Source organism: Dunckerocampus dactyliophorus, chromosome 21 (genome assembly GCF_027744805.1).
Source record: "Dunckerocampus dactyliophorus isolate RoL2022-P2 chromosome 21, RoL_Ddac_1.1, whole genome shotgun sequence".
Lineage (NCBI taxonomy): Eukaryota > Metazoa > Chordata > Actinopteri > Syngnathiformes > Syngnathidae > Dunckerocampus > Dunckerocampus dactyliophorus.
The window spans coordinates 14,745,962-14,757,543 of record NC_072839.1 but is presented as its reverse complement, the minus strand read 5'-3'; the positions used below and the strand labels follow the sequence as shown (position 1 = coordinate 14,757,543).

At 44.5% G+C, this 11,582-nt stretch overlaps 1 protein-coding gene across 1 annotated transcript; it reads left to right on the top strand.

Moving 5' to 3' along the window:
- The first annotated feature begins 19 nt into the window (after positions 1 to 19).
- On the top strand, positions 20 to 9,994 carry ptchd1 (patched domain containing 1). Its single transcript, XM_054765849.1, has 5 exons — positions 20 to 193; positions 253 to 793; positions 5,127 to 5,826; positions 7,563 to 8,227; positions 8,891 to 9,994. The coding sequence occupies exons 2-5, from the start codon at positions 371 to 373 to the stop codon at positions 9,992 to 9,994; spliced, it is 2,892 nt and encodes a 963-aa protein (XP_054621824.1). The 5' UTR covers positions 20 to 193; positions 253 to 370.
- Positions 9,995 to 11,582: the final 1,588 nt, after the last annotated feature.

Genomic DNA, 11,582 nt, shown 5'->3' with positions numbered 1-11,582 from the left:
TTTCATTCTTGTATATTCGACTATTTCCGGAAAGGGCTTTTATTTTGACATTGCCTGCTTTTACCGTAATACCTACTGATGCGCACACGAACTACTGAACACCACCACTGCACTAGCCAGTCACAGCGGCAGTGGAGCTCGGGCGGGACACAGCTGTTTTCGGGATCTGACGCTGGGCGGTCCGGAGCAGCAGGTAGGAGAAAATGTTTTTAAAACGTATTCTTTTGAGCTAACACGTGTTTTGTCTTTTAGAGAAACACAATAAAAGGGGTTCCTCCCCGCCCCCACCCCCCAGTGTAGGATCCTCCCCGGCTGCGGGAGACAACCCCCTTCCAGCTCCTTCGCATGGAGAGAACCGTTGCGCGTACCGATGCGCCCGGCAGTCCCTGACGCTCGGCGGCGCCTCGGTCGGTGGGAGAGGCTCGAGCCGCGGCCGCGCTCCACGATGCTGCGCCAGGTGTTGCACGCCGGCCTGAGCGGCGGCTTCCGTGCGCTCGGCCGCTTCGTGGCGAGTCACCCGGTGTTCTTCGCCTCGTCGCCGGTGCTCCTCTCCATCCTGCTGGGGGCCAGCTTCAGCCGCTACCGCGTGGAGGAGGACGTGGAGAGCCTGCTTGCGCCCAAGCACAGCCTGGCCAAGATCGAGGGCAACCTGGTGGACAGCCTCTTCCCCATCAACCACTCCAAGCACGCCCTTTACTCGGACCTGCAAACGCCCGGACGTTACGGGCGCGTCATCATCACTGCCCGGCGAGGGAGCGTGCTGGAGCCGCCTCACCTGGACGCTATACTCGAGGTAGGCATACATACACACCTTACCTTCATTTTTATCACTTTTTTTTGTCATCATCTCATAAATAGAGTCGTTATCTAAGTATAGGGGAGACTGGGGACCGTTGCAACACTTTTTACATTACTCTCCATTACTCAGAGATGATTTAGACGAGGCACACCAAATCTTTACATAGTAAACCTACATCTGTCTGCTAAATACCCACACCATTTAAAGATGTCTACATATAACATATCAATCACAATATTTATTTGAATTAAAAAAAAAAATCAGACGTTGCAACTGACCCCAAACATGGGGACAGTTGCAACATATCAAAAAACATTAAATTTCACCAAAATTGTATGCTTTTTGTTTAAATAACAACAGTATACAATATTAAAGTATGTAATAAGTTTAGTTTTGTGTAAAACATAGGCCTACTTTGAGTCAATGTGCAAATGTTACGGAAGCTATAAAAACTAAATATTTCAGTTTGGGACAAAAAGAATAGAATAATTTGGAGTGCAAAAAACATTTATTAAACATGTGAACAAACAGTGAGCAGTTTTAGTGAACAATAGTCACATTGTTTTAAAACTCCAGTGAATATAAAGTTTGATTTTTAAGTTTTGTTAAAGGCACACAAACGCTTGTGAATTATTCCAGCAGCTTCTGAACAATTCTGCAGAACCCAGAACATTTCTGCTAGCTCACAGAAAAATTAAAAACAAAACAGAAATTCTTTCATTCAGAGTCACAGTTGTGACATTTGTAGACATCATCATCACTGGTCCAGTATCCTGCAAGTGGTTTCTCTTTTGATGTTGTGCTTGCAAGATTCTTTCTTTTTTTTGTGGAACCTGAATAATGTGATGTGGCATATGTCAAATGCCTTGGCCACTGCTCTGACTGATTTGCCTTCATCCGTTATTAGATCTGAGGCTCGTTCCAAAATACTGAGGGGAACCCCTCTGTTAGTGACTCGCTTCCTCACTCTTGGCATACTGAAAACAAACAATACAATTTCTATATTTAGATGATTTATTTACTATATGGCAAGTTGATATGATTGTTTTCACAGGGAAATTTATTTAGTTTGTTCCAAAGCACAACACATACAATAATAACTAATTGCTCATTTTTGCTCAACAAGTTATTTGGGGAATTATTTTATCATTAGCATTAATTTCTTATTATGATTCCCTATTCTGCCCATCATGAGCAGTAAAATATATGAATTGAGCCTAGTGTGGTCTATTTTGATATTAGCATGGTTACAGTTGCAACAGTTGCAACCGTCCCCATAGTATCAGTCACGACAAAACACCATGTGCTAACTAGCCACAGTTACATTGACAAATGTAAGCAATGTTGCTGAATAGTCAACAAAACAGTGATTCAAACCAGGTAGGTTTGGAGTAATTCATACAAAATATTAGGATAGTATGACAAAAATACAGCTCGTGAAAAAAGCTACTTTCATACCTCCAAAACAACTTTGTCTTGATAGAAGCTGGACCAGATGCGCAATATGGCCACTTTCTTCTTGGCGAGTAGAGGGTCTAACTGAGCATGTGCAGTATGAGTGTCATCACTCTAGCATGTTACTGATTAGACAAATAAGGCTTGTTGCAACCGTCCCCTGTTGCAACTGTCCCCAGTCTCCCCTACTATAAATATATTGGGAAAGTTGTTTATATAAAGAAGAGTATAAATGGAATTTCCCACTGAGGGATCATATAGAACAGTTTATGACCACAATTTGATGACATAAGTCGCGGACTAAAATCACTTATTGACATGTTTTTGCCACGTTTCTAATTCAATAAGATGCAAAACTTTTGACTGTATATTGCCTGCACAAAAAATGATGAAATTCAATACAAGATTAGTAGTGAAGCCTTTTCATTTATTTATTTATTATTTTATTTATTTATTTATTTATTTTTACCCCTGTCCTGTCCAGCCTTTAAAGCAGATAGAATTGTACATCTAAATGCCGTCAAGTGCTCAACAGATTTACTCTGCCAGGGAGAAGTGTGATATACACTTCCCCTGTTATACAGAATTTATTTGACTTTGATGCTTGTTATTAAGCAAATTTGGAGCGACCGGACCGGAGCAGGAGGGGACAGAGAAGAAGAGCAAGGACATAAGGACAAAGGACAAAACAATATCAACAACCACAATGACAATGCTGTCAATGACAATCACACATTATAGTAGTCATGAAATGATGAACTATGATAGTGATCACAATGACAATACTGCATTGAAACAGTCACACATAATAGTAGTAATGAAATGATGAACAATGATAGTGACCACAATGACAATACTGCATAGAAACAGTCACACATAATAGTAGTAATGAAATGATGAACTATGATAGTGATCACAATGACAATACTGCATTGAAACAGTCACACATAATAGTAGTAATGAAATGATGAACTATGATAGTGATCACAATGACAATACTGCATTGAAACAGTCACACATAATAGTAGTAATGAAATGATGAACAATGATAGTGACCACAATGACAATACTGCATAGAAACAGTCACACATAATAGTAGTAATGAAATGATGAACTATGATAGTGATCACAATGACAATACTGCATTGAAACAGTCACACATAATAGTAGTAATGAAATGATGAACTATAATAGTGATCACAATGACAATACTGCATTGAAACAGTCACACATAATAGTAGTAATGAAATGATGAACTATGATAGTGACCACAATGACAATACTGCATTGAAACAGTCACACATAATAGTAGTCATGACATTCATTTATTTTTTTAAATACAGAGGGCGGGTTCCTTTCCCGAGGGGTGGGGTCAGAGACAATATCATGTCCTTGAGGGACAAGGTTTTTCCTTCATGGTGTCATGAAAAGTCACAACTTTAAAAGTGAGCGTTTGAGCGTCTGTCTCTCAAAAGTGGAGCAAACAAGTGAAGGAGATGATAGATTTTTGACGCAGGCTCTGTCGGGATACATTACTGTTAGAAGATCATTCATAGCGGGGACCTTTTAATCCGCTATACAATATTCACTGAAAATGGCATTGAAAATGGAACTGAAAATTGTATGGTATTGTATAAATTTGCCAGTCACATTCACTTGCCACAACATTAGGTACACCTGCACAAAAAATATTGAAATCCAATCCAAAAAGGATTTAAAAAATATGCACAGAGAAATTAATGAATGGTAAATTTGAGAATAAAAACTGAACGTTGTTATCCTTATTAAGGCAGATTTTGATTTTGGACTTCATGTTGCAGCCAGTGAGTGCTGCGCAATTTTTATATGAAGCAATAAAAAAAGCTGTCTGCACTTAATTTGAATTCCAACACAAGACTATAAACTATAAAATTGCTTTTATGACACACAGAAACAAGATTATTTACCATTTGCTGACATTTGCATTTGTATAATGTAGTCTTGACAAGGAATGTCCCTCGACTATCACAAATCAAAAGTAGTTCTCATAAACAAATGGAATAGAATCCAAATTTATTGCAGAGCTGCGACTTTATTTCATTGTAAATTGGCAAGCATGTTAAAAGCTTCTGTGCTAATAAATCACAAGTGATGCGTCGGGGAGTTAAAAATAGTTAGGATGAAAAATGATGTTAAATTACGTGTGGCAGGAAAAAGTGAGGAAGTAGCATGCATGGATGCAAGAGCCTGGCATCGGTCTTGTTGCTTGGTAACCGGCAGTGTGGATGTTGGCACTGTTATCCTCTTGCCATGGCAACATGGGATATTTCTCAGACTTCCATTGTTAGCCTGTCACTGGAGCACGAGCACCCCCGCCTTCAAAACCCATCTGATAAAGTGTTATTTATAGAGTCTAAATCATATGTCCCCTGGAGGGATTATAATCAGTATCATTTTAATATCTGGAGCACTGCCGACTAAAATCACTTTTATTGACGTTGCATTTATTGTACCAGTCAAAAGTAAGGAGACACTTTCTCATTCAGTAGCATGCGCAAGCGTCCCCAAACTTTTGACTTTTGATATTGTATTTACATCTGTTTGCCAGTTATATTCCCTTGTAACAACATTTGGTACACCTGCCCAAAAAATAAATTCAATAAAAAAAATTAAGATGTGTAGTGAAGCCTACAAATTGGTGTTCCTTGAAGTGGTGGGCACATCTAACTAGGGGCGGGTCAGAGGTGGTATCACACCCATAAGGAACGTGGTTTTCCTTCAGGATGTCATGTCTTCAAAAGCAAGCATTTGTGCACTTCTTCTCCCAAGTGAGAGCGATGATAGATTTGTCTTGCGTATAAATGAACACACATGTTTGGTTGTCTCACCGCAGCTCCACAGGCTGATCTACCACATGCAGGTGACCGTGCCACCATCAGGCTTCAACTACTCCTTCTCCCACCTGTGTCTCCCTGACGACAAGAACGTCTGCATTGTCGACGACATCATCCGCGCCATGGAGGAGATCCAGTCGGCTCGTGCGGCAAACCGCACAACGCCGGCGCTCCGCTACCCAATCACGCAGCTGGCGGACGGGCGGCAGGCTTATGTCGGCCACCAGCTGGGCGGCGTGCAAGGCTGGGGGACCAACGGGGTTGTGAGGGGGCAAGGAGTCAGGGGTGAGGGCGTTCGCTCGGCCAAGGCGCTCCAGCTGACCTATTACCTCCAAGCGCGTGGCAGCCTCATGGAAGGAGTGGCCGGCCAATGGGAGAAGGCCTTCCTCGGCGAGCTGCGGCAGTTTGCAGCGCTGCACCCCCAGCTCGACCTCTACCCCGCCACATCCTCGTCCCTGAGGACAGACTTCCAGTTCTCCTCTGTCCTGGCCCGGCGGCCCCTCTTGGCCAGTTTGGGAATGTGTGGCGTTCTGGCCGTGCTCTGCTGCTCTATGAGGGACTGCGTCAGGTCCAAGCCGTGGTTGGGACTGCTGGCGCTGCTGTCGGTCACTCTCTCAGGCTTAACAGCTGCAGGGATACTCAACCTGAGTGGCTCCACCTACAATTCCACGTACCTGGGCATCCCTTTTGTAATGCTGGGTAGGTTACAGGAGTATTAAAGGTCACGTATTATTGTCATTTTCACCCATTTTTAGTATTAGGTACACTCTGTTTTGTGTGTGTGTGTGTGTGTGTGTGTGTGTAGCTTTGATGGTAAGTCTTTGTCCAAGTGTGTGTCCAAAAAGCGCGACCGTGCAATTATTTTATTTTTTTACATATGCACTCTGAGGTCCAACGTAATAAAAGCTACGAGGTAACAACCATTAGCAACCCTCGCATGTAATGCTAAAGTGCTAAGATTACACTCACATTTTAGCAACAATATCATGCTACATTAGCATGTTTGCTGAAGAAAAATAAAATTACTGCTCCCACTGATGGATAGTGGGCAGAGCTCCAGGGTTTATTTTAAGCTGTGTAGTGAAGCCTGCCTTTTACATAACGTAAGGTTCCGTGACTTTTCTTTTTTCCCGTATAAAAGAATGCTTTTCATTGGACAGCAACAATATTTCATTTTAAACAGCCACAAGGCCCCAAAAATGTTTTCATGCCCATTTCCAGTAAGTTCATCTCAGCACAGTCCAGCTTGGAAGAGTAAATCCTGACCTGGTTTATCCCAAACTGACACCAATGTACCTTCAATGATAAACTAGAAGAGCAGACCTCTACCAACCCCAAAAAAGTGAATTTGTTATTGGTGTAGTTGTATGAAATGCTCACACACAACAATAAGGGTACAGAAAATAACAGCCAACTCGAAAGTGAATCCGCACACGCAGCCGAGGCGAATGCGTCTTTTGATTTTTATATCACAGAGTGCCTGTGTTCACTGTCTGCTGCATCTGATGCTTACCTCCAGGGCGTGAGGACTGGTTGGACAGCATCATTTCAGGATGACTGACAGGTGGTTGACCTTGACTTCCTGAAAAGGAAGAGTGACGCCACTATATGATTAGCAGATTTTTCTGGCTGACTGAACACAAGCATCAGGGCGTCTTTAAGGTTACTAAGCCTCATTTTATGGCAATGTGGAGGAGGGACTACCAGCTTAAAATAACAGCCAAGAGGGAATAGAAGAAAATGTCACTCTGAATGTGGGCTGACGTGTAAAATGAGGGAGACAACTTTATTTTTGAAGGTCTTGGTGCTTGTGTGCGTTCTTCACGGTTCCGCAGACTTCGTCAGTCTCACCCAGGATGAACGTTGTCGATCTGTTAGGCTTCAGTTGAGGTGTGAAGTGTATTGTCGTGTTGTTGAGGTCACTGGGTGACTTGCTGGTGCCATGGCAACCATTCAGACTAGCTTGAAAAACATCTGCTGCATGTCCAACGACGATCATTTCACAGTATGTTCATTATTGTGCTTACGCGGCGTTACATCATACTGACAGCTAACTCTTCTACTCTTCAACTGCTGCACGTGAAAGGGTCAAAAATGTGCACCTCTGCTGTCTTGCCTGTGCTATTTTTATGATATATACTGTACATCACATGGTGGTGCAGTTGTTAAACCCCATGACTTCTTCTCCAATGCCTTGTACAAAACAACCTACTGTAACTTAAGGACATGTGTGTAACATTCGAGCAAGATTGGTAGAAAAACATGGCCGCCATCAAGCAAAACATCTTTGCAGGGACACCTAATTAACTGCCCATATGTCAGTGAGCATTTAACATGTATGCCCCAAATACCTCTCAGACTGTCAGTCACAGGCATTATGCTTGCAAAGGCAGTGTAAGAGTATTGGATCTCATCTAATGTGTGCCCACCACCAGGTCACGGCCTCTTCGGTTCCTTCGAGATGCTGTCATCATGGAGACGAACACGTGAGGACCAGCACGTGAAGGAGCGTGTGGCGAGCGTCTTCGAGGACGTCATGCTGCGCTTCTCCGGCTCGACCATGCTGCACCTCCTGACGCTGGGCCTGGCCGCTTCGCCGCTCACCAACATGGAGGTCGTGCGCCTCTTCTGTCGCACCGCCGCCTTGGCGGTCACCGTCGGCTACGTGTACATGCTGTCCTTCTACAGCTCCTGTCTGGTCTTCACCGGATACCTGGAGACGGGTTACAGACATGGCTGCTTTTGCCGTAGGGTCCCAAAGCAGGACCGTCTGGACTCCAAGCCGGCCTGGTACAGGTGTCTGATGTATACCCGTTACCAGGATGAGGCGCAGACAACAGGCACGCCGCACGGGGTCAGTCACTGCCACTCTGGGAACCTCGCTCACACACGCACGTACGTGCATCCTCGTGCAGCAACCATCCATGGTCACATGACAAACGCCGCACACGCCTCAGATGCACATCCTCAGGACTCGCATCTTTTGCTGGGCTGTGTGAGGCGTTGCTATGGAGACTGGATCACTAACACATATGTCAAGCCTTTTGTGGTGCTGCTCTATCTGGTTTACATCTCCTTTGGACTGATGGGCTTCCTGCAGGTGAGACAAAAGACAACAAATTACACCCTGATGATCTGATGACATCTGACATACTGTTCAAGTGTCTCCAGACATTCAAGTGGTATACTGTATCAGTGTATGAACATATATAATAATGCTTAACTATAATTTATAATGCTTCACTTTTTTATTTTCAATTAATGTTTCCATTTAGAAGGCAGGGGATCATATTTGGCAAGTTGAGCGCATATAAATGGAAATCAGCAAGTAATTGTCATGATCATATCATATTGATTGATCGGTTCTGACAAACTACTTGATTGAGAAAGTTAGTAAAGTAAAATGTATTTTTGGTTGCATATTTTAAAATTTAACTTTTGTACAATTTATTACTTAATTTTCAATTTTTACAAAACTATTACTACACTTACTATAAATTTTATAAATTGTGTAAATGTTTTTACTATTTTTTCAAATGTTTAACTTTTTTCCAAATTATAATTTTATTTTATTATAAATATAAATATGATCAATTAATGATTAATAGTAATGATTTCTAAATATGTAAATGGCTGAGTAAATAAATTATTTAAATTAATTTAATTTTACTTGTACATATAAATACTATATAATAATTGTAATGATTTCTACTGGTAATTATTTATAAAAAATTGTATTAATAAATGTTATTGTTGTTGACAGGTGACCCAGGGCTCGGACCCCAGTGCCCTGGTCGCCATGGATACGGCCACAGTGTCATACACGCGCGCCCAGCAGCGCTACTTCAGCTCCTACTCCCCAGTCATTGGCTTCTACATCTATGAGAGCGCCCCCTACTGGAACGACTCCGTGCAGCGCGATCTCCTGGAGTACGCCAAAGGCTTCCAGAGGATCAGCTGGCTGGAGGCCTACCTGACCTTCCTGTCTGAGCACAACCAGTCCACTAGCCCGCCTCGGGAAAACTTCACCCACACGCTCCGCCACGCCTTCCTCCGAGAGCCGCGCTTCGCCCATTTTGCAGACGATATCATCTTTGCTGAGCGGGGTCAGGGGGAGGAGCCGGACGTTGCGGCTTCACGCATCTTCCTGGTCGCTAAGACGACGGAGAACAAGCGGGAGGAGATGTCGGTGCTGCTGGACACCCTTCGCCGCTTGTCGCTCACCTCCCGAGTTCGATTTCTCATCTTTAACCCTTCCTTTGTGTACCTTGACCGCTACGCCACGGCGGTCAGCTCACCTCTGCGTCACTCCTTGCTGGCGGTGCTCTTCCTGCTGGGGTTGTCCTCCCTCGCTGTAGTGGAGCCACTGGTGTCAGTGTGGTTGGGCCTCACCCTGCTCTCGGTCCAGTTCGGCGTGCTGGGTTTCATGACTTTGTGGGGCGTGGAGCTGGACTGCATGTCCGTGCTGTGTCTGATCCTGGCCCTCGGGCACGCCGCAGACTGCAGCGGGCCCCTCCTCTGCAGCTTCGCGGCGGGGAAGGGCGACAGCAGGACCCGCTGGGTGAGGGTGGCCCTGGAGAGACACGGCGTGCCTTCCCTGCAGGCCTTCATCTGCTATGCTGCCGCCCTGGTCCCCGTGGGCTCCGTGCGCTCCAACCTGACCCGCACGCTCTTCCGCTGCTTGGCCCTGACGGCGGTCTGCTCTGCGCTGCACACGCTGGCCTTCCTGCCCACCCTCCTCACCTTTCTGCCGCCCTCCAAAAATCGTGCCCACAGGCCCGCTGGGGGAGAGGCCCCCAGGCAGGAAGTGGAATGTGTGGAGATGAATGACAGCACTCGAGTGGTGGACCAAATCACCACGGTTTGATGATGTCAGGCATCGGTTGCCATGGAGACCACCTTGCGGGACCATCGATCCTGCAGACTGAAACCTGTGGAAAGAAAAATGGAGGCGAAAGGTTGAGACGCTTTTTATCAAGTGATGGAAAAGTGAGCAGCTGGGTGTCGCGTATCCACGGTAACGGTCGCTGTCCAAAAACCAAAGAGTGGAGGATTAACTGAGCTCAGGCATTTGGATGCAGAAGATTGGATCTCATCGTTTGTACTGCAGCCGCTAACTGTTTGCTCTGTAACAAGTTGCACGAGGGCAAAAGTATTGGGACACACCTCTTAATCAATCACAGACCTTGAGGATGGCGGGGCACAAAGCATGCCTTTATCAGCAAAGGCATGCTTGGATGAGTTTGGTGGTCCAACATCTTCTAGAAAGAGTGGAAGCTGTGTCCCAATACTTGGTGTCCATGTTGTGTACATGAATGCAACATGAGGCAATCATCTGTATTTCTACTTGAACACTGGGACCAATAAAGTCACAGTGTTAAAGCGCCCGAGTGGTGTTGAAACTCAACAAAGATCAGACGATCTTGCTCCTGTCCTTTGCATCTTACCACATCTAAAAACTTCTTCTTGGGTCTTCTCCCTGCTAGCTCCATCTCTGGCATCCTTCTAAATGTTATGCACAGATATCGATATGGACAATCAAGCACAGGAAGCTAAACAGCTAGTCAACAAGTTGTGGTTGCTCACTCTGAGGAAAACATTGCCTCTTAGCGTTTTGGTATGGAATTGCAGCCCTCAGCCCGAATCTCCTGAAACATCTCTCGACGGCACACGCCACTGCAAAGCTAAATGCAAATTATTTTTTACATAAATCCCAGCATCATGGGTAGATTTTGGACAACACTTCCAATTCACTGTTGTGGCACTACAACACAGAACCTATTTTCCTTATTTTTGTCACATTGTGTTGTGTTGTATCACATTAATGTTGTTGATAATCTGATCCTGTTTTCTTTCCGCCCAGTGGCAATGAACTAATACTTGACACTTGAGCCTTCCCGACCTGCTATGGTCTTCACTGCCTCCTTGTGTTGAGTCAGGGCACTGCAAAGAGGAGGCTGACGTCTGATTCATTTTCCATCCTGACGTAAGGTACCATTCCTCGTATCCACAGCCACACCTGTTGTGTGTTTGTTGTTTTTTTAACTACAATCCATTTCACAGTACTGTAGAGCCAAACACATATTCCAAATACTTTACCTGGGGACATTTTTTTTTTACTTCTACACACACACACACACACACATGCATCAAATAAATGCTAATACCTTGTCCAGGAAGTGTCTGCTGGTGCATCCTGTAACAGCAGCTGTTGCCCTGCAGTCACACTGAGAAATTACATGGATGACTGTGGTTGTGGTGGGAGGGATGGACACTCATGGCGCCCCCAATGGGTTGTGGTCAGAATGCTTGTTCATACTGTACATGTAATACAAATACCCTCAAAGTCCATCAATCAACATGACAAATTCTCAATGATTTACGGCCAATTAGGTGCCCCTGCAAAGACATTTCTTTTGATGGCGGCCATGTTTTTCAACCAATGTTGCTCTTAC

Excerpts from the sequence above, each read along its gene's own strand:
- ptchd1 (XM_054765849.1), top strand. The coding sequence starts at position 371 with ATGCGCCCGGCAGTCCCTGACGCTCGGCGGCGCCTCGGTCGGTGGGAG. Across the intron at positions 794-5,126 it reads ACCTGGACGCTATACTCGAG|CTCCACAGGCTGATCTACCA; the intron begins GTAGGCATACAT and ends GTCTCACCGCAG. Across the intron at positions 8,228-8,890 it reads GACTGATGGGCTTCCTGCAG|GTGACCCAGGGCTCGGACCC; the intron begins GTGAGACAAAAG and ends TGTTGTTGACAG.